This window comes from Garra rufa, chromosome 18, assembly GCF_049309525.1.
Source record: "Garra rufa chromosome 18, GarRuf1.0, whole genome shotgun sequence".
Classification (NCBI taxonomy): domain Eukaryota; kingdom Metazoa; phylum Chordata; class Actinopteri; order Cypriniformes; family Cyprinidae; genus Garra; species Garra rufa.
Genome location: NC_133378.1, coordinates 13,352,909 through 13,377,193, shown reverse-complemented (window position 1 = coordinate 13,377,193; position 24,285 = coordinate 13,352,909). Strand labels below are relative to the sequence as shown.

The 24,285-nt window shown below is 36.8% G+C and overlaps 1 protein-coding gene across 1 annotated transcript in view; it reads left to right on the top strand.

Moving 5' to 3' along the window:
- Positions 1-3,000: 3,000 nt before the first annotated feature.
- The window catches only part of LOC141290522 (PR domain zinc finger protein 5-like), a 71,267-nt gene continuing 49,982 nt past the window's right edge, over positions 3,001-24,285 (top strand). Inside the window, exons 1-6 of the mRNA XM_073822649.1 lie at positions 3,001-3,006; positions 3,101-3,185; positions 3,276-3,433; positions 5,123-5,216; positions 9,379-9,539; positions 17,296-17,389. Coding sequence (XP_073678750.1) covers positions 3,001-3,006; positions 3,101-3,185; positions 3,276-3,433; positions 5,123-5,216; positions 9,379-9,539; positions 17,296-17,389 — 598 coding nt within the window. The remainder of the gene's footprint in view (positions 3,007-3,100; positions 3,186-3,275; positions 3,434-5,122; positions 5,217-9,378; positions 9,540-17,295; positions 17,390-24,285) is intronic.

Below are 24,285 nucleotides of genomic sequence, written 5' to 3'. Positions count from 1 at the left end.
CTGATTCCCTGTGAGAAATCGGACTGAAATGTTCAGACGGACTGAAATGTGAACATTTTTCACCCAAAGAGCAGAATTGTGTTTAGCAGCGGAGTTATTCAAAACCCCTCAGAAGTTTAATTGCGTTTCCATCTGTCCGAGTGTAAGTGTGTGTGTCGTCCTCTGTGGGTTGGGTTTAGGATATTTTCAAGGTCACACACCAAGAACAGGCAACTTAATACCACCCAAGAGTTCAACAATCACCCTCAACGGTCCATTAAAAGACCTCAGATGTGTTCTGGTCATTACGTCCATACACTGAGCGTTCAATTCTGGCCTGGTCTGTCAGTGTGTTGTACTTTGTGGTTACTAAACACAATTGGTGACACTGAAAGTTCACTGTTTGAAAGTTATTGTTTTGAGCCCTCAAAGAGCCCTCATGTCATTTCAAACTTGAATGAAACTTGGAAGATATGTGAGAAATGCCTCAACGGTTTAGTTTGTCAAAACAATCAAATTAAATGGTAACCAAAATTGTTTGGTTCAAAATATCTTCTTTTGTGTTTCAAGAAGGGGTGTGGACGATTAAAATGTCTCCGATATGCTTTTGAAAAAATATCGTAGTATCGTGCTACAGTGTGCCTCCGTCTTAATATACTGTACAACACGACATACATTCACTCACGAGACACTGCACTTATTTACAATCACAAAAGTACCTTATTTGCATGTGCTTTAAAGCCTTGCCGGTTAAATAGTGTTATTTCGCCCGCGCGCTGTTCTGGAACGCGCTTCATAAGGGCGTACACCTGAAGCGCGCTAAAAGCCTGTCAAACAGCACCTGATTACTGGACTATCTTTCGCATCTGATTCGCTAATACTGTCAAAAACACACAAGGTTTACATATAAACACAGTTGGTTATGTCTAAAATGAATGTAAACAGCTGAGAGAAAAACGGACATGCGCCTGTATATATTAGATGCGTGCAGCTCTTAAAGCTTCAGAACTAAACATGCTGCCGATTGTCATTAAAGGGGCAGTTCACCAAAAAATTACTCGGATGCAGGGGCGTAGCATCTGGGTATGCAGGGTATGCAGGTGCATATGGGCCCGGGCAGATTAGGGAACTTTTAATTGAAACGAGGGAACGACTAGAGTCCTGCACAGGCCCAGCCCTGGCTCGAACCTTGTCCTGGTCTGACAACCTATCAGAACAGAGCCCGTATTGCAGCCATTAAAATAGTGAAGTTTTGGATTTTAATGGCAAAGTGATTAGATTTTGTTTCGTTTCTTTATTAAGTTAATTTAGAAATATGTTTGGAACATTTGATGTTTGTTAAATTCAGCTTTTGTTTTTTAAAGTAATGAACAAGCGGTCAGCGGCATTGAGTTGAGCATGTTTGATCAATTTAGCCTTGCCTAAAATAAAATCTGTAGACCTAGAGCACTTGATGCATTTCAAAATATTAATTTAAACATTTAACCTAGATAAATGTGCCCTGTTAGATGCATATTCAACCATTTGTGCGGAGAGTGGAAGCTAAAGCGCGCTTTGCAGGACATCAAAGCGCCAGCGCAATCAGTTGCATTTTTTTCTTAATAACAGTGGAAACCTAAAATACGCCATCATTTTTGCACATAAAGGTAAGAGTAATACATCATTCGGAACTGCAAGTCTACTTTTATTTGTGTGCACTCACAATATCAACAAAACGTTGTGCTTTTGTAAAGTAGCTAAATAAAACAAACATGCGCTTTCTGCCTGTCTGGAGGAGGAGCACTTCACAAAAATGATCCAGAACTTAGCGAACATTTGCCTCACAGACATGATAAATATATCTATAGAATGCCTTAAATTACTACTTTAAATACTAAAATGAAATAATTCATGTAATAAAATCCCCCCCCCCCCCATAAAAAAGAAATATAGGCTTGAACTCAGTTAACTGGCTGATTTATGAGAAAAATAAAACAATGTTGGCAAACATATGTGACCCTGGACCTTAAGTCGCTGGGGTATATTTGTAGCAATAGCCAAAAATACATTGCATGGGTCAAAATTATTGAATTTTCTTTTATGTCAAAAATCATTAGGAAATTAAGTAAAGATCATGTTCCGTGAAGATTTTTTTGTAAAATTCCTACTGTAAACTTATCAAAATGTAATTTTTGATTAGTAATATGCATTGCTAAGAACTTAATTTGGACAACTTTAAAGGTGATTTTCTCAGTATTTTGATTTTTTGCACCCTTAGATTTCAGATTTTCAAATAGATGTATCTCGGCCAAATATTGTCCTATCCTAACAAACCATACATCAATAGAAAGCTTATTTATTGAGCTTTCATATGATGTATATATCCCAGTTTTGTAAAATTTAACCTTATGACTGGTTTTGTGGTCCAGGGTCACATATAGGCTTGTTGGCTTTTCTGAGGTAGGCTAAATATTGTTTCTATTATTATGACTTATTCACAAGATGTTTTATTGACGTTTTTTTTTTTTTTTACTCTGATAATTTTTTTAACATGCCTTCAAATATTTTTTCCATGTTCATTTCGTTCTGCAAATATTAACACAGAAAAGATCGTTGATTCACATGCTGCTTGATCTGAGGCGAATATAGTTTTCTTACTACAAATTAAAGATCGTAAAAACACATTTATTGTTTGTATTTTATCATAAAATTGACAGAATTTATATAGAATTTGTATATTATGTGTATATGTGATGTAGTCTATCGTTGTTCTTATTTTGTTATTTAAAAATAACAAAGATTTGTATCTTCATCCAATTTAGCATAAACATCTGCCATTCTTTTTTTATTTTATATTTCACTACCTTGTAAGGCTTTGGTTTTAAAATAGGGAAATTAGTTTGGCTGTGCTGCTCAGACAACTTGCAAAATAGTAAAACAAACATGACAAAGAATCGTGATAAAATCGTGAATCGGGATATTTCTGAAAAAAATTGTGATATGATATTTTTGCCATATCGCCCACCCCTGGTTTGAAGTGACATGAGAGTAATTGTTGAAAGAAATACATTTTTTTTTGAGATCACATTATTGTTTTGTATTATTTGTACTTACACCTCATACAATATTGGTGTGTTTTCAGGTTCATGAAATATTTGACTGTACTGACTGTGATAAAAAGTTCATCTCCACGAATCAGTTGAAGCGACACATGATCACACACTCTGGTAAACAACACACACTCACATACAAGTAATGTACAGTAATTTGTGGTTTATTAAGAAGGTGTTGGTGTTGTATTTGTAACGTGTGTGTAGAAAAGCGTCCGTACACCTGTGACATCTGCAGCCGAAGTTTCAAGCGTCTGGATCAGGCCACTGCTCATAAGATCATCCACAGTGAAGATAAACCCTACAAGTGTAAGCTGTGCTGGAAGGAGTTTGCCCACCGCAACGTCTACAAGAACCACAAAAAGGTACCGATCTCTGTTTGTGTGTGAGTGTTTGTTTTTGACGTCTTGAGAGGCCTTCGTTTCAGTTCAAAGTCAGGCAGAGCAGCAGAATTAAACAGGAAAGACAGATGGTTGGACGGACAGAGAGACCGATAGATCGATCTGACAGATTTTTGGCTAAATAAACTGCTGGCATCTTATCTTAATGGTGATCTGGAGCCCAATCAGCCACTGTGGAGCCTAATCAAAACCTTCAGCCTAACCCTGACCTGTAATGACCTCATGTGGCCCCTGACCTTTACACCCTGCAGATAACATTAACCCCAAAACCCCACACAGCTCTGAACGGAGAGAGTGTGTGAAATAGAGAAAGAGAACAGAAAGCACGTTTCAGATCTAGAGGGATAACATTTACTTTCTTAATAAATGACTCCAGTCCAGACTTTTAAAATGTATTAACTTTCTGTGCTTCTGAAATTACCTTTTTGCAGATTTAACCAAGAATCCCTTGTTTGTCCTGAACAGTTAAACTGCTTGCTGTTCTTCAGAAAAATCTTTCAGGTCCCACAAATTCTTTGGTTTTTCAACATTTTTGTGTGTTTGAACCCTTTCCAGCAATAACTGTATGATTTTGAGATCCATCTTTTCACACTGAGGACAACTGAGGGACTCGTACGCAATTATTACAGAAGGTTCAAATGCTCACTGATGCTTCAGAAGGAAAAACTATGCATTAAGAGCCGGGGGTGAAAACATTTGAACAGAATGAGGATGTGCACATTTTTTTTTTTTTGACTAAATATCATGTTTTTCATTTAGTACTGCCGTTCAGAAGCCACAGAAGATACTTCGTTTTTCCTTCTGGAGCATCAGTAAGCATTTGAACCTTCTGTAATAGTTGCATATGAGTCCCTCAGTTGTCCTCAGTGTGAAAAGATGGATCTCAAATTCATACAGTCATTGTTGGAAAAGGTTCAAATACACAAAAATGCGGAAAAACCAAAGAATTAGTGGGAACTGAAGGATTTTCTTGAAGATCAGCGGGCAGTTTAACTGTTCCAGACAAACAAGGAACTCATGAACAACTATCACTAAACAAAAAAAAAAAAAAAAAACGCTGTGGATCATTCAGGTAACAACACAGTATTAAGAATCAAGCGTATGTAAACTTTTGAACAGGCTCATTTTTAAAAATTCAGCTAAAATGTTCTCTATGTAAACTTTTTTTTGATTAATTTGTGTTTTGAAGATGAATGAAACTCTTACAGGTTTGGAGCGACATAAGAGTGAGTAAATGATGACAGAATTTTTTTTTTTTTTTTTTTTTTTTTTGGTGAACTAACCCTTCAAGTGCACAACAACTTTGATAGATTTAATTTCCCCCACTTTCCACTCTAATTTTTTTCACAGTCCCCCTACACCCTCATTTGCGGCCCCCTTGTTTTATAAACCGCTGTTCTATGTCTTTGCCTGGGTGTTGCTATGTGGCTTCTAGGGTGTTCTGGTTGATTAATTGGTGGTTCATACAACCCAAGTCAGTATCGTCCACCAGAGAAAAGTCTGAAAAAGTAACACAAACCTCGACAAGCCATGGAAATATGTCACATTATGGAAGTTTAATGTATCATGAATGGTGTTTCATGTTATTTTTAATTTATAAATAAAACCTTTGCCTTCTTAAAACACTTCTCTGACCTGTTTTTCTGTCTGCAGACTCATTCAGAGGAGAGACCTTTCCAGTGTGAAGAGTGTAAGGCCTTATTCCGCACCCCGTTCTCCTTACAGCGCCACCTCCTCATTCATACCAGTAAGTGTGTGTTTGTATGATATCAGACAACTCTCCAAACACACATGCAACACGGGCACTCTGTATTTGTGTGTATACAGTGGTGTAAAAAAGTGTTGGCCCCCTTCCTTATTTTTTTTTTTTATTTTTTTGCATGTTTGTCACACTTTAATGTTTCAGATCATCAAACTAATTTAAATATTAATCAAAGATAACACAAGTAAACACAACATGCAGTTTAAAAAAAAATAAAATATTATAAAGGGAAAAAGAAAATCCAAACCCACATGGCCCTGTGTGAAAAAGTGTTTGCCCCCTAAACTTAATAACTGGTTGGGCCACCCTTAGCAGCAACTACTGCAATCAAGCGTTTGCCATAACTTGCAATGAGTCTGTTACAGCGCTGTGCAGGAATGTTGGTCCACTCATCTTGGCAGAATTGTTGTAATTCAGCCACATTGGAGGCTTTTTGAGCATGAACCGCCTTTTTAAGGTCATGCCACAGCATCTCAATAGGATTCAGGTCAGGACTTTGACTAGGCCACTCCAAAGTCTTCATTTAGTTTTTCTTCAGCCATTCAGAGGTGGATTTGCTGGTGTGTTTTGGATCATTGTCCTGCTGCAGAACCCAAGTTCACTTCAGCTTGAGGTCACCAACAGATGGCCGGACATTGTCCTTCAGGATTTTTTGGTAGACAGCAGAATTTATGGTTCCATTTATCACAGCAAGTCTTCCAGGTCCAGAAGCAGCAAACCAGCCCCAGACCATCACACTACCACCACCATATTTTACTGTTGGTATGATGTTCTTTTTCATGAAATGCTGTGTTACTTTTACGCCAGATGTAATGGGACACACACCTTCCAAAAAGTTCAACTTTTGTCTCGTAAGTCCACAGAGTATTTCCCCAAAAGTCTTGGGGATCATCAAGATGTTTTCTGGCAAAACTGAGATGAGCCTTTATGTTCTTTTTGCTCAGCAGCGGTTTTCGTCTTAGAACTCTGCCATGCAGGCCATTTTTGCCCAGTCTCTTTCTTATGGTGGAGTCATGAACACTGACCTTAACTGAGGCAAGAGAGGCCTGCAGTTCTTTAGATGTTGTTGTGGGGTCTTTTGTGACCTCTTGGATGAGTCGTCGCTGTGCTTTTGGGGTAATTTTGGTCGGTCGGCCACTCCTGGGAAGGTCCACCACTGTTTCATGTTTTCGCCATTTGTGGATAATGGCTCTCACTGTGTTTCGCTGGAGTCCCAAAGCTTTAGAAATGGCTTTATAACCTTTTCCAGACTAATAGATCTCAATTACTTTCTTTCTCATTTGTTCCTGAATTTCTTTGGATCCCAACATGATGTGTAGCTTTTGAGGATCTTTTGGTCTACTTCACTTTGTCAGGCAGGTCCTATTTAAGTTATTTCATGATTGTGAACAGGTGTGACAGTAATCAGGCCTGAGTGTGGCTAGAGAAACTGAATTCAAGTGTGATAAACCTTCATAAACAAAACCTTCATTTAAAAACTGCATGTTGTGTTTACTTGTGTTATCTTTTATTAATATTTAAATTAGTTTGATGATCTGAAACATTAAAGTGTGACAAACATGCAAAAAATTGAAAAATCAAGAAGGGGGCCAACACTTTTTCACACCACTGTACTCATGAATAAATGTAAGCAGCTCAAAGCAGACTGACAAGAGCCCCTCCATTGGCCCCCAGCGCCCCCCCACCCCCGAACCCTGAGCTCTGTGACTGCGGGTGCAGGGGCTCGTGGAGCCGACTGGTCCGGGCAGGATGAACCTCAGCGCTGCTCTGCCCGGTCTAGACTGATCACACTGAGATTATTGAGCTGGAGGAATTTCCTGCTGTCCTCCCCAGAGACACTCTCTCACACACACACACACACACACACACATATATATATATATATATATATCACTGAGAACTACTGGGCTCACACTCTTTTATGTATCTGGAGGACGGGGTTACGCAGAGAGAAACAAAGTGTTGTGTGGGTTTGGATTTGTGAGTGGTTACTCTGATGTCGGCTGTATTTACAGTATGTGCGTATGTGTGTGTGATCACTTACGGCCCACTGTGACATAATCTGATCCATCTGTGTCAATATTTGCTTTTGAAATAAAGCTGTTTTTGTGACCATCTATTAAACACACATTATCGTTTTTAAAAGGCCCGAGTGGCTCAGTAGGGTAAGTCCTCCACAAATATTTCACAAACACCCCCCTGATTGTGTGTGTGTGTGTGTGTGTGTGTGTGTGTGTGTGTGTGTGTGTGTGTGTGTGTGTGTGTGTGTGTGTGTGTGTGTGTGTGTGTGTGTGTTTGTAGTTTAGATCTTCATCAGGGCCTTTTGGCAGAGTGTCTTTTACACTTAATCAAAGATCAATATTTATATTGCAGAAGCTATTCACAAATCAACTCGTTTTTGTTATTTTTGGTTTTGTTGTTGACCTGACAAGACCGTAATACCCAGTTACTTATAAGAAGGTATCACACAAGCTTATGAACTCTGATATGTGTCCAAATACTGACAAAACCATCTCAAGAATGCAAAGATCCCTTATGAAATATAAGTTTATTCAAGTGTGCTATTAGTATACTTCTTTTAAACTAATATAGGAATGTATACCTTCAGTCTACTTTTTATTTACTTCTCAGAAATGTACTTAAAATGACATTTAAGTATGCTTGACTAAGTATATTTGAGCTATACTTGTGCTCTGAGAATCCGTGTTTTCATTGTTATACGCTAGGGGCACTGTTATATACCTTTAGTACAGAATTTTTTCTAAAACACAAGTGAAGAAGAAACCGAAACAACAGATTGTCGGACATAAAACAGCATCAAAACCATAGATATGTAAAACTGTTTTTATTATCATGTAGTTTTTAGCTTTTTGTTTAAAATGTTGTTTATTTTTTAATTATGAAACTTACTCACATTCAAGTGTTTATAAAAAAGAATACATGAAGCTAGAATTATTATTTTTTGTTTACAAGCAGATACCCTGTTCTTTCTTTTGATGTTTTGTATGTTCAGATATTTATATAACAAAATATATACAAATGAATACCTAAATAGGGACATAGTAGTATACTTAAAGGATGATGTAAAGTTCACTAAAAGAAAACTTACGAGTATACTTAGAGTATAAAACTACTAAACTAGTAGTTTACTGAGACTGTACTTCAAAATGTACTAAAATGCATAAAAAAGTATTTAATTAGTACACTATCAGTATATATCCTATAAGTTCACTTTTAGTATACTTGCAGTAAAAACTAAAAACATAGATGTAAACTAGTTGTGTACTCAGGTTTACTACTGTTATACTTAAAAGTATACTTGTATATACTAGAAAGTGGGCCAATTTAGCTTCAAGGAGTATTGAAATAGTACACTTCAAAGTATACTACTAGTACACTGATATTTCTATACTTACTACATAAAGTACACTTAAAATATTCTTGAACTTTACTTTAAGTATACTAAACTTCTTTTTTGTAAGGGATTCACTGGTACAGAAAAGAAGGAAGATTAACATCTCATATGATGACAAGGCTGGCGTAGCCGTTCTGCTTGCCCATTAATTTTAAAAGAATTTAAAGGTTTTTATAACCCAGCATTCAGTCTGTTCTGCTGGTGATTAGATGCGGTGACATGTTGGACTCGATTCAACCATTTATAGACCAGAACTAGAGTTTTGGCACAGATTCTGCGTGTTTGTTACAGAAGACATTGTTTGAGCAGAAGAACCTCTATAGAGCTTTTCACAACACATATCTGCAATTTTGTGGGATTTGAAGAAAGTTTTAGAAGAGCAACAGAAAAGAATTGTGACCTTCTCTGAGAGATAAACATTTCACTGCTTTTCCTACCTGATCTTTTATCACTCCTCTTTAAACCTTTTCCAAAACAACAGGAAATAGAGGTCTGACATCCTTTTCTTCCAAAGCAAAAAGTGGCTCATAAAAGGATAATGGGACTCACTTTGTGTCCGAAAGTGGGTTCGGACACAAAGCGAGTCCCCGGTTAGGCTACGCTTTTAAATGGGGTACAATGGCCGTGAACATTTTTCTAAGGGAGTCTGGGTGTGACGTTAGAATGGGATGCTTGAATCACAGTGGCGCTGTGACTGCAATCGTATGCCTTTTTCTGCTCTTCTCCGTCCAGGTGAGAGAACGTTTAAGTGCGACCAGTGTGACGCCACCTTCAAGCGCAAGGACACACTCAACGTGCATATTCAGGTCGTACACGATGGCCACAAGAAGTACAAGTGTGATCTGTGCGAGAAGGCCTTTGTTACACCATCTGTGCTCAAGAGCCACAAGAAGGTGAGTTCATAATTAGAGACATTTGGTACTAAAATACAGAATAATCCAATAATAATGTTTGTCCTGAACAGTTAAACTGCCTGCTGTTCTTCATAAAAATCCTTCAGGTCCCACATTTTTTTTTTGTTTTTTTAGTGTGTTTGTGTATTTGAATCCTTTCCAACAATGACTCTATGATTTTAAGATCCAAATTTTCACACTGAGGACAACTGAGGGACTCATATGCAACTATTACAGAAGGTTCAAACACTCACTGATGGTCCAGAATGAAAAACAATGCATTCAGAGCTGGGGGTGAAAACTTTTGAACAGAATCAAGATGTGTACATTTTTCTTATTTTGGTTAAATATCATATTTTTTTATTTAGTACTGCCCTTCAGAAGCTACAGAAGATACTTAACATGTTCCCCTAAAGACAAAATAAGTTAAATTTACCCTGATCTTCAATTTCCAAAAGTTTTCACCCCCTGCTCTTAATGCATCGTGTTGCCTTCTGGAGCATCAGTGATTGCTTGAACCTTCTGTAATAGTTGCATATGAGTCCCTCAGTTGTCCTCAGTGTGAAAAGATGGATCTCAAAATCATACAGTCATTATTGGAAAGGGTTCAAATACACAAAAATGCTAAAAAAACAAAGAATTTGTGGGACCTGAAGGATTTTTCTGAAGAAAATCGAGCTGTTCAGGACAAACAAGGGACTTATCACTAAACAAAAAAAACACAGCTGTAGATCAATCAGGTAACAACACAGTATTAAGAATCAAGTGTGTGTAAACTTTTGAAGGGGCTAATTTTTTTATAAATTCAACTATTATTTTCTCTCGTGGACTATATGTGAACATCTTTTATGTGAAATATCTTATTCAGGTCAGCATTAACTAAAAAAAACAACATGCATTTTGTATGATCCCTCCTATTTTGGTAAAATAATTAACATTTTGCAGATTCTCTAAGGTGTATGTAAACTTTTGACCACAACCGTGAACTGTATTTATAACATGTTTTGTAAGATTCACCTAGTGTATGTTTTATGGAACAACTGCAATTTCAGTATAAAAAGCAGTTATGCTCTTTTCTGATATAAGCACATATATTTCTAACAATTTATTTTTCATCTGAACTTAGTTCACATATAATCCAGCACATTAATGTTTCCAATCTGTGTTTCCACACACGGTGAAACTGAATTCCATAATCATCTTATATCCTGCATATTGTATAACCAGCATTCACTCCAATCATAACGGAGCAAAGCTCGATCATGATTTATTGCCCCATTTACACAGAGGATGATTGTATTCACATGCCATCAACTTCATATTTAATTTCATCTCAGATTTATACTTCAGTTAAAACACTTAATATGAACAGCAGCACAGTGACACCAAACGCCTATATGGTTTTTAAAGCCGTGTATGTGATTACAGTTGAGATAGCATGGGCTGAATTTGACATTGTGTCATCTAATTTCAGACAGGACTGAAATGTGACCTGCTGCTGGCCCAAGAGTAAAGCAGCTTTATCATATTCAATTACTTTCTGACAGAATAAGGAGAATAGAGGCCCAGCTGCACATCAGATACACCATCACTAAGATGATACTCTTAAACAGGAGTTATGATCATGAAATCAAAATCGACTGTGCACAATTCACCAGTGAACACTATTCCAAGGAAAAATATGTTGGTTTTCAACTCTACTGAGAGTTTGAATGCCATTTATTGATTAAAGGGTTAGTTCATCCAGAAATAAAAAATAGACCATGATTTACTCACCCTCAAGGCATCCTAGGTGTATATGACTTTCTTCTTTCAATTGGAGTTGCATTAAAAATTATCCCTGCTCTTCTAAGCTTTATAATGGCACTGAGTGGGTGTTTCTGTCCAACAGTTCAAAAGAAGTCCAATAAAGTGAATCCATCCATAATAAAAAAAAGTGCTCCACACGGCTCCAGGGGGTGAATAAAGGCCTTCTGTAGTGAATCGATGTGTTTTTGTAAGAAAAATAGCATATTTAAAATGCTCCGCTGAGAAGTGACGAATGCAGAAATGCAGAGGAGAGAGCCAAACAAAACAACAGACAAAATTAGAAATTCAAAACGAGGATTTGTTAAAAAAAAAATGTCAGAGGATTTCGATATAAGCCAAGAGGAGACTGGTTTTCCTTTGCTAAAGGAAGGAAACTTTTTGTGTGTTTGTAAGAAACAAGTTCATCATTAAGACATTTTAACCTTAAAACTGTTGCTTCCGTATTAAATATGAATCCATAATCCATACTATTGTTTCCTCCAATGAAACCTAAGAGTGTAAAGGTGTGATCACATTCCCTGCGAATGACATCTAGTAATTTTCAATAGGAATCCACACAATCCCGAAATCTGTGAGTGCAAAAGATTTCAACACGTTTTACAGCAGATTCAAAAGGGAAAGCTGCTTGATTTGAACGTGACTTCTGCGTGCATGATTCATCAATGCACTTTGTTCCAAAGACAAAATGTGAGTCTTCTTAATCTTTTAAGCAAATGTTACAACACTCCTGGCATCTGTAAGGACTTTCGTGCTAGCATAACTAAGACCACATGGGAGGAGAAAATGTCTAAACAAAAATAGCATAGCTAAGCACATTTCACTTACATTACAGTATACTATTTGTAAAAGAATAGTGAACCCAAAAATGTAAATTACACAATTTATTGACTGTCATGTCATTTCAAAACCTCTTTGAACGCCTACCAAAGTAATTGCATTGTAGAAGGTTCTGACTGTGTGGGAATGGACTGTATCAAGCTCAGTGACAAAATTGTAATCTTTGGGTAAAGTATTCCTTTAATTATTTATTTTGTTTTGTTTCCTTTCGGTCCTTAGTTAGGGCAGAAGTGGTATCATACGCTACCTTACCTTGTGTTTATCACTCCTTCCTTATAATCAGTCTCTCTCTCTCACACACACACACACACACACACACACACACACACACACACACACACACACACACACACACACACACACACACACACACACACACACACACACACACACACACTCACTCACTCACTCACTGCCATGATAGATAGATTTCGGTCTTTCTTTTCTTAACATTTTAAGCAAAAAGCTCTTTTATCCTGATGGAGTGTGTGGCAACTGAAACTTTACTGTATTATTACAGGATTACATTTGTGAGTGAGTGAGTATTTGTGTAATATAGTTATGTAAGATATAATATACACAGTTAGCTGGTCATTATTGCAGAATAAAGTTTTTTTTTTTAATATATCTGATGCTCACTAAAGCTGCATTTATGTTACTAAAATATAGTAAAACAGTATTTTTTTTTTAAAATATTACAATTGGAATTATCTGTTTTTAAAACAGAATTTTCTTTTAATATATATTAAAAAAGTAATTTGTTTCTGCGAGTTAAAGCTGAATTTTCAGCCTCATTACTGCAGTCTTCAGTGTCACATGATCCTAGAAATCATTCTAATATGCTGATTTGCTTGTTAAAAACAGAAATCTTTATAATAATGTAAATGACTGTCACTTTTGATCAATTTAATGCATTCATGAGGAAAACAAATGTTTATTCAATTTAATTTGCTTAGTTATTATTACATAAGAAGAAATCAGAGCATGAGAAAGATAAGAAATGTGTACAGTATAATACAAATCTATATGTGACCCTGGACCATAAAGCCAGTCATAAGGGTCAAATTTTTTAAATTGAGGTTTATGCATCATCTGAAAGCTGAATAAATAAGTTTCCCATTGATGTCTGGTTTGTTAGGATAGGACAATATTTGCCCGAGATACAACTACTTTTTTTGTAAAAAAAAAAAAAAAAGTTGAAAAACTTAAAATTTTAAGTTTACTCAACTAAATATCCACATTTTCCACGTAGTACAACTTAACATTTCATGTTGACTAAACTTAAAATTTTAAGGCAGCACAAACACTTACTTTTTAAAGTTGAAACTACTTTTTTCTACAGTGTATTTTAAAATCTGGAATCTGAGGGTGCAACAAAAATCTAAATATTTAGAAAATTGCTTTCAAATTTGTCCAAATGAAGTTCTTAGCTATTCATATTAATGATTTTTGGCATAAAATAAAAATAAATCAATAATTTGGACCTATACAATGTAATTTTGGCTATTTCTACACATATACCCATGCTACTTAAGACTGATTTTTGCTACTTAACAGTGCAGAATGCCACAAGTGACAAATTAGAATCAAGCATTGCAGGAAGCTGTGTAACAATCATATACATTTCAGTCATAGTACAGTCATAAAAAGGACTGTTGAAGTGTTTTACATAATGTTAAGTGGCGTGTCCAGCACCGTGACGCAAACAAACCCTAACCTAATGGTACACAGACGCATCTGGTGGACATGTGTGAGCGTCCGTGAGTGTGTACAGGTTTTTACACAACATCACGGGAGCATTTGGAAAAATAATGGTGTTTAAAACTGTCTTTCTACACTTTATGAGTGAGTGAGGTAGACGGGGGGTCAATATAGAGGGAGAGGAAAGGAAGTGATGGAGGTGAGGATGTGGAGATGGGAGGGGAGAGATAAGAGGCGGGAAAGGAAGTGAGAGGGAAAAGGGAGGAAAAGAGGAAAAAGATAAAGAGATGGAGAAAATAGCAGGAGGTGGAGGAGCTATTCCCTCTAGCGCTGTTTACATCAGCTTTGTGGGAATATGGCCTAAAAATGATATGATTCATATGTTTTCCTTAGACTGCAACAATAGCCTCATGTTAATGCTATGAATGCATGAGTATATACATTCTTAGCGGTTTACGTAAGTGGTGGGACCCAAATAGGAAAATTATCTCATCATTTTACATAACTCATACTGGTTTAGAATGACATTTATTGTCATTTTAAACTAGATTGACTTTCTTTAAAAAAAATCACATGCTCACAGGTTTTCACTCCGTTTACACATAACAGTTATAGTGGCCATGGATGTTAAGCCCCCAAAATGAAAAACGCCATAAATGTGACTCATGTACTCATTTATTTAGGTCTTCTAAATCCATATGGCAGCTTTGCATGAGAAAAAAAAATCCAAAATGTAACCATGTTATTCAGGGGTTATATTCACCCTAGGTGAGCTGAACTCAAGAACAAGAGCAATGAATCGTTGGATTATTTTCAGTCAACCAGTTGATCCAGTTTAGAAAACAGGCTGAATTGTTTTGGAATGTTTGACATCAGTTCAGTTCTCTAGTTCTAGCTGTTGGTCAAATTAATTTATTTTAGATGATTTTAAATCAGTTTACCTCAATTCAGATCACTTCTGTTTAAATCAGTTCAGATCACCTCAGTATAAATTAAATCAGTTTAGATCACTTCACTTCAAATGAGTTCAGATCACCTAATTTCCAAATCAGTTTAGTTCAAATCTTCTCAATTCATATCAGTTCAAATTATGTCAGTCACTTGAGTTCAAATCAGTTTAGGTCAGATCACATCAATTCAGTTTCATTTCAGAGAATTTTACTTGAGAACAGTTCAGATCACATAAGCCCAGTTCACATAATTTCAGAACAGTTCAGTTCAGCTCAGATCAGTTCGGTTAGAATTAATTTAGATCGCCTTAGTTTAGAAAACTCAGTTCAGATCTGTTTAGTTCATCAGTTGATTTCAAATCAGTTCAGATCAACTAATTTTGGATCACATCAGTTCAGACCATAATTACTTCAATTCATTGGTTTATTTCAAATCAGTTCAGATCACTTCAGGTCTTCAGTTTAGATCAGATCACTTCAGTTCATCAGTTTATTTTAAGTCAGTTCAGATCAACTCATTTTGGATCACATCAGTTCAGATAACATCACTTCAGATCAACTTATTTGGGATCACTTTAATAAATTTGAGACTTCAGTTTAGATCAGATCAGTTCAGATCACTTCAATTCATCAGTTTATTTCAAGTCAGTTCAGATCAACTCAGTCTGAATCACATCTGTTCAGATTACAACACTTTAGGTCCAGTCACCTCAGTTTAGATCACTTTTGTTTTCAGATTAGTTCAGGATTATTTCAGTTCATTGGTTTATTTCAAATCAGTTCAGATCACTTCAGGTCTTCAATTTAGATCAGATTAGTTCAGTTTAAATAAATTCACGTCACTTCAGCTTCAGATCTGTTCACATCAGCTTAGTTCAAGCTCAGTTCAGATAACCTGAGCTTAGATCACTTTAGGGGCCGGTTGCATAAAAGGTTTAGACTAGTCTTACATTTTTTTTTCCTTTAGGAATGGCAATTCTTTTTTAAAATTCAGTTACATTAAATCGTAGATTCAGTTCAGATCAATTCAGTTTGGATCATTTAATTTTCGATCTCTACTGCTTCGATCATTTCACTTAAGAACAGTTCAGATCAAATAAGCTCAGTTCAAAACACAATTTCGGAACAGTTCAGCTCAGCTCAGATCAGTTCAGTTTAAATTCATTTAGAAAACTCAGTTCAGATCGCTGTAGTGCATCAGTTTATTTCAAATAAGTTCAGATCAACTTATTTCGGATCACCTTAATAAAGTTGAGACTTCAGTTTAGGTCAGATCACTTTAGTTCATCAGTTTATTTCAAGTCAGTTTAGATCACCTCAGTTTAGATCACTTTTGTTTTGAATTAGTTCAGGATTACTTCAATTCATTGGTTTATTTCAAATCAGTTCAGATCACAGGTCTTCGAATTAGATCAGATTACTTCAGTTAAAATATGTTCCCATTACTTCAGCTTCAGATCTGTTCACAAAATAAGACCAATTACTCATTTGTTAACTGATAGTGGGTCAAATTTGTATTTAAAGGCACAATATGTACGTTTTTTTATGTATTAAAATATCCAAAAACCACTAGAATAGTGTTATATATTTTTGCTGACTTGTGTACTTACATTATCCCAAATGATTCGAAGAATGTTTAAATCCAGAGAAATAGGCAATTTAAACTAGTGTAATGGACCGTGCCATTGCATCACCTGCATATGATGTACACCCTTGATTTTCCAGTTTTATTTTGTAGAAAACATGGAAACCCCAAAGACACTTTAATATGTTATGCATTTTATTAGACAGGTGATAAATGCACAGAATAGCATTATAACAGAACTTTCAACACACTCAAATGCACCTACTATAATAACACAACGCTGCTTTTTCTACATACGTATGAATGGAAGGAACGGAAGCACTTGACTGTGGCATACAGTAATAAAAGCTCCGCTGCTTTTGAGCCGTGTATTGCACTCATCCTTCATTAGCAATTGCTCCAGCGTCCTCATTTCGCTTCCAAGACTTTCAGTCCCACTCTGCTTCATACTACAGTAACCTTAAAAAGTCTTTAATATATTAGCTCATTCGTGGACATGATTTCTGCCCCAAGTCTCGACAGATTGCATCGGCTGTGGGGATAAAGACAAAAACTCCCATGATTCCACACTCACAGCGTCACCAAACTACGCATTTGTTTCTTTGTTTGTTTTGAATAAGCACCCTCTAGTGGTGAAAACATGTTGTGCCTTTAAGACAGACTTTTAATGTAGAGGCTAAGTTTATGCAACTGGCCCCAGATCACTTCAGTTCAACCAGCTTTTATATAACAGATTGTCAGGAATTTGTGATGATTAATAAAACCACCAGTGTGAGAAGCCCAGATGCTGATTTTTCATCAAAGATGAATCATACACAAGTTAGATGATCGTTCTCAAATGTTAACACTGTTGTATTGTGCTTATCCCTTTTAGACCCATACAGGAGAGAAGGAGAAGATCTGTCCATACTGCGGCCAGAAGTTTGCCAGTAATGGCACACTGAGAGTGCACATCCGCAGCCACACAGGTAAGTAGCTTCTCATACAAACGTACACTGTCTGCTGAGCTTTCAGCATTTACTGTACCCCAGCATTTAGTTTACAGTGAGGGAAAACAATTATTTGATCCCCTGCTGATTTTGTATGTTTGCCCATTGATAAAGAAATAATCAGTCTATAATTTTAATGGTAGGTTTATTTTAACAGTGAGAGACAAACACATTTAAAAGAAGTTATAAATTGATTTGCATTTTAATGAGTGAAATAAATATTTTATTCCCTTATCAATCAGCAAGATTTCTGGCTCCCAGGTGTCTTTAATACAGGTAAAAAGCTGAGATTAGTAGCACTCTCTTAAAGGGAAAAAACAAACACACAATAACTGTCAATCCCCCTCAGTCTGGGGCTCTATGCAAGATCTCACCTCGTGGAGTTTCAATGATCATGAGAACAGTGAGGAATCAGCCCAGAACTACACGAGAGGATCTTATCAATGAGCAGCTGGGACCAAAGTCACCAAGAAAACAATTGGTAACACACTACACCGTGAAGGACTAAAATCCTGTAGCGCCCGCAAGATCCCCCTGCTCAAGAAAGCACATGTACAGGCCCATCTGAAGTTTGCCAGTGAACATCTGAATGATTCAGAGGAGAACTAGGTGAAAGTGTTGTGATGAGATGAGACCAAAACCGAGCTCTTTGGCATCAACTCAACTCGCCGTGTTTGAAAGACCCCAAGAACACCATTCCCACCGTTAAACATGGAGGTGGAAACATTATGCTTTGGGTTTTTTTTCTGCTAAGGGGACAGGACAACTGCACCGCATCAAAGGGACAATGGACTTCGCCATGTACCGTCAAAACTTGGGTGAGAACCTCCTTCCCTCAGCCAGGGCATTGAAAATGGGTCATGGATGGGTATTCCAGCATGACAGTGACCCACAACACACGGCCAAGGCAACAAAGAAGTGGCTCAAGAAGAAGCACATTAAGGTCCTGGAATGGCCTAGCCATCTGTGGAGAGAGCTGAAGGTTCGAGTTGCCAAACATCAGCCTTGAAACCTTAATGACTTGAAGAGGATCTGCAAAGAGGAGTGGGACAAAATCCCTCCCGAGATGTGTGCAAACCTGGTGGCCAACTACAAGAAACGTCTGACCTCTGTGATTGCCAACAACGGTTTTGCCACGGTTTCGGCGATACTTATTCCACTCATTAATATGCAAATCAATTGATAACTTTTTTGAAATGCGTTTTTCTGGATTTTTTTGTTGTTATTCTGTCTCTCACTTTTCAAATAACCCTACCATTAAAATTATAGACTGATCATTTGTCAGTGGGCAAATGTACAAAATAATTGTTCCTCACTGTATCTTTCCACAGAGATTAGTTAAAACTCGGTATCAAACAATACTTTAGATGCTTATTTCATGTCATGACAACAGACTATGAGTTCAAGAAAAAAAAAAATATTGCATTAGGAAGATATATTGTATACCACCCCACAACAGGAGATGCATTGCATTTGGCATGTTTCTTTGTCTCCATCTTTCTCTTTTTGAACATCTCAGCGTGGACATGGTGACAGAGAGCATGTTCATTAAAGAGCCTTTATAGTGGAGAGCCCAACATTCCTGTGTGCAGCCATAACAACAGACTACAACACACACACACACACACACACACACACACACACACACACACACATATACATATATATATATATATATATATATATATATATATATATACAGTATAAGAACTTGTTTTCTAACCCCAACCCTACACATTGTTCAACAAAGCCAACACATGCCCAGTGGAGTAAAAACACTGTATGTTCCGTGCTGAAATGCAGTAGACATGGTGAGAGTGAGTGATGCGCCTGAAAGAAAGAAACACTCTTTGTAGGCATCCAGCATTGTGACTCCTGACCTCTTCTGCCTGTAAATCTGACTTGCTGTGCTTTCAACCGCACTAGTATTATTTGCTGGTCTGCTTTTTTTAAAGAGGCACATTCTGAAAACATCAGTGTTGTGCGGTATCTTTGTCTACCTGGTCTTGATAAGACGGCCACCACTAAAAAAGAACATGATTTTTACTAAATAAAGAATAGATTAATCACTTTTATTTATATAAACATATTTACATATAGTAATTATCAATATAATATATGCCAAAACCAGAACTTGTTTGGTAAGCAAGATCATTTTTTGTGTAGCTTAAGACATCATTGCATTACATGTGTTGAAAGACCAAAACCACTGATGAAATCAGCGATAGCAGGAAAACAGATTTCTGTGGTAGTTGTGTCTTCCTCTGTCCTTCCCCCAGCTCACCTTTTCTCCACGGGGTTAAAACCCCACGTTGACAGCCTCTCTGGTGGTTCAAAGGGTTAATCTTAAGATTGTTTGTTTGGTTTACCTGCTTGATTAGAAGCTTGATTCTGAGTCTTCTGCCAAAGTTAAACTCAACCCAGTACTTCCTATAAATGAAATCATACCTAATTAAAACATCTAAACCTAATCATAAACCCAGCCATCTGTTTCTCAGATCCGCACTTAAGCTCAACTAAACACAAAACGTTAATTCCACCCGCACATTAACCTCCAAAAAGCTGTTTTTACCTCTTTTTAATTTCTGCGGTGACAGCACGGCCTCTTCAGACACCGCTGAATGTACCATGTGTGTGATCAAGGCTGTTTATTTGGTAATGCCAGGTTTGGATTTGACAGGGCACAGAACAAATCACGCTATGTCTGGCTGCTGAGGAATAATGCAAATCCACCTTCGCTGAACTCAACGTGTTGATGATGTCATCATTGGACGCCACATGGGATTTCACTTGTTAGCCAGCATGTTATACACAAACTACCTTTAAAAACATATAGCCTCACCTCATTTCAATTTTATAACGCCACAACTGTACCACTAAACAGTGCTATGAATGATTTTATTCTTTTCAGCTAATGTATCATACAAGATGTCCATATGTCTTGTGACCTATATTGAAAAGTCTTTTGAAGACTCTGAAAAACTTGTAACCTGCAGTTAGTACCTCAAAAAGCCATTTTTATTAATTTAACCCCTATTCCCACCAAAACAGTTTTGGCTAGATTGTTACCCTGGACCACAAAACCAGTCATAAGGGTCAGTTTTATGAAACTGACATTCATACATCATCTGAAAGCTGAATAAATAATTTTCCATTGGTGTATGATTTGTTAGGATAGGACAATATTTGGCTGAGATACAATTATTTGAAAATGTGGAATCTGAGAATCCAAAAAAAAAAAAAAAAAAATTTAGAAAATCGCCTTTAAAGTTGTCCAAATTAAGTTCGTAGCAATGCATATTGCTAATCAAAAATTACGTTTTAATATACTTCGGGTAGAAAACTTACAAAATGTCTTCATGGAACATGAGCTTTACTTAATATCCTAATGATTTTTGGCATAAAAGACAAATCAATCATTTTGGGTCACAGTTTATGTATGTAGGTTGATTCAGTGATACAAAATAATATTTTTTTTCTTACTTTAAATAGACATGAAAATGCACTTAAATGCTTGTAATTCATGAACTCTTTGGGATACAGGCCTAAGGTTGTTTTCGGAAGTGCTGAAGTAGACACATTAACAAAAAAAAAAAAGTTTACTGCACTGAAAAAAATATATTTAATAAATATTTTACAAAACATTTTGGAATCTAAAATTGATAAAAAAAATCAAAGCCATTTGTCTAACTAAGTTATGTTCCAAATTTGAAGTTGATATCACAAAAATGTAGATGTTGTTAGGCGCTAAACCAAAAATTGCCACCCAAACTCCAATTCATTTTTTACATATTTATACATTTCTGTCACAATATTTCTTATGTCACAAACTAGTTAAAAAAAGCTGAGCGTTAACAATTTAAAGGCCCATACACATCAAACTGACATCAAAGAACTAGCACTGACAATAATTGTGGTTTTTGCTCACATCACTTGCGTCAGGGCTAAACATTTGTGCTTGAAAACATGGCAAAGACTACAGCCACTGGCCAACTAGCTTTTTTTTTTTTTGCATCTGTTTGAGAAGAAATAACTGTCCATACCAGCAGGTGGCAGTAGTCTGTATTCGTTATTCAAAAAGAGAAACCAGAACTAACCCTGCGTCCCAATGTGCATACTATCCACCCTATCTGCCCTAAATAGTATTGAAAATTACTACTATCACATAGAATTTAGGATGGATAGTATGCACATTGGAACGCAGACTAAGACTGTTGATATAAAAGATGAGAAGAGCCTGCATGTGTAAAATCTTGACTTAACCTCTTTGATTTCATCACTTCCATGTTTTCTTGTGCACTGGTTTGCTAAGATGAACAGCCAATCAGAGCGATCTCTCTCATTAATGGCATCCACTGCCAATTCAACATGTTGAATTGGCCTAAAAGCCGCTGATAGGGACTCAGGGATGGGCAACTTCGTTTAGTTCCAATCCTGATGAAAACTCAGCTTTCTATTTGCCCTGAACACATTAATAAGCTTATTTAGGTGTGTTTAATTAGAGTTGGAGCTGATCTACTCAGAAAAGTGTCCCTTTTGTTGTGACTTGTGTCATTGGTGCAAAACACCCTGCAAAACTAGACCGACTGATGCTCAACACCAACCCAACATTGGCCCACCTTCGGCTTGATGGTGTCATGGCCGTAAGATTGCCAAATACAGTACAGGACATCAAAGCGGATGGAGACTGGGCTGTTTTAAGATGGAATGGGTGTTTCTGTTTAAAGGTTGAACTAAAAACACTGTCCAAACAGATCCAAGGACTCCGGCGTGAATGGATGTTCTGTTTGCATGTATGCATTAGTCTTAGTTTGCACGCTTTGCTGGGTTAGCGTGGTGCCATTGGCAGAAGGAATGCAGGAGGACCTAAAGGAAACACTTATGGAATGTGAAGGGCTGAATGACATCATGTGAGGTGTCAAGGCCTGGAAGAAGCTAAAGTTGCCATGGGTTTACATCTCATTTACGCAAAACTGAAAAGAGCCATTGTACAACCGTGATGTGTAAGCGGTGTGTGTGTGTGTGTGTGTGTGTGTGTGTGTGTGTGTGTGTGTGTGTGTGTGGAAAAGCCTATGTGTTTGCCCTTAGGACAGATCAAGCCACATTAGTCTAGTGCCCTCATCAGTGAAAGTAGTTCAGCCATGAGGTCAGTGCACATGCTATTGATAGTTGTAGGTGAAAGTGACACAAAACATTAGCAATGATCTGAACATTAACGTTTCCATAAAACTACGTCCCGTCTCTCCTACATCCTGTTTGGTATGAATGAAGCCCTGAATCTAGCATGCCATTAGGGATGGATTTAGATGTAGATTTTCTCAACTGTCTTCGAAAGGAATTGTTCAATTCAGTTAGAAGTAATATTCAAATCTGGTAGATGTTTTTAAACTGTTGTTAAACAGATTTAAGCTGCAGTGTAGCTATTAATATTTTGAATTAGCTTTTATTTTTATACTGCATTGTATTTTTTTTTTCTAAAAGGTAACCATCTGAGGAATCATTGTTAAAACAAAGTATCAACATTGGACTAGATTTTCAGATATAAAGAATCCCTGAGCCTTATATTAAAACTAAACCAGAGGTGGCCTTTTTCTTGCTCAAACGCTACATGATTATGTTATTTATTTAAAACAATAGTCTAATTTACCAGCCCAAATTACATTATTTACTGATATCTCTTTCTATTTGATGTTACTTACAGTTATTAGATTATTTCTTTACTTGATTTCCTTTCTTTTAGGAAGAAGCTAGTTTTGACGTCATTATTGCCATTTGTTGTAATAAAATGATCACAAGTATGTCTCAAACCATCATATTCTTTGTACCTGTAAGAACTTTTTTGCAAGATGTGAAATATGTATCGGCATGTACGTTTCGTGACATATTCGATGTGAAATGTCCACTGACTGGCGTTAAAAGAGTGTTTGAGCGTACATATAGAACGTTTTATGTGATGTTGGTATTGCATTTTCACGGCATTCGTACCCAATGATTCCGCATACAAGTCCAATTCCGTGCCAGGAGCTACCGAGCAAGCTTGTTACGTCTGGAAAGTTAAACATCCCTTACAAAAAAGAAGTTAATTCAAGTGTGCCATTAGTACACTCTAAAAAGTGCTGGGTTATTTTTGTAAACACATTGCTGGGTTAATTGTGCTGGGTCAAAATTCTGGGTTGTTTGAGGCACTGTAAACACACAGTTGGGTTGATCATGCTGGGTCAAATGGACTATAAGGGGTTCTTTCACTATGAACACCTGGGTTGGGTTATTTTGACCCAACCGGTTTGTTTATTTTTTTCACTTCATCGAACATTCTGGATTCTTCACTCGTCTCGTCGCCAGGCGGTCACGCACCTCGCAGCAAGCAGGATTATAAGGTAAATTAATATTTATGATTATATAATTATTTACCTCTATTTTTAATAAGTAGTGTTTTAGAGCACACTGATTTCACTGTTTAATGCCAAATTTGATATGTCGCTGTGCGGGGTTGGCATTTTATTCCGTGAATGACGACCGTTGTAACTTAAGCAGCCTAGCGATGTACTTTTTTGCCTCAACAATCGCTTTATTGTTATATAAAGTGTGTGTAGTGTTATTTGTATAACTTACAGTATACATATGGCCTTTATTTTAACGCCTTATGGAAAGAGTAGGTCAGAAATACGGGGGTAAGTTCCTTTACTGTCTGCATACTGTATGTATGGCTTTGTAATGTTTTGTCAAAATTAGATAATTTCATACAAAAATTGATCTTTTAAGGGCATATTTTTTTCAAGTAAATGTCTGCGACGTGCCGAATCCAACGATAGATACATATGTTTTATGTTGAGCATTTTCGCGCTTTTTTCCTTGAGGTAACTTATCTGCATTAG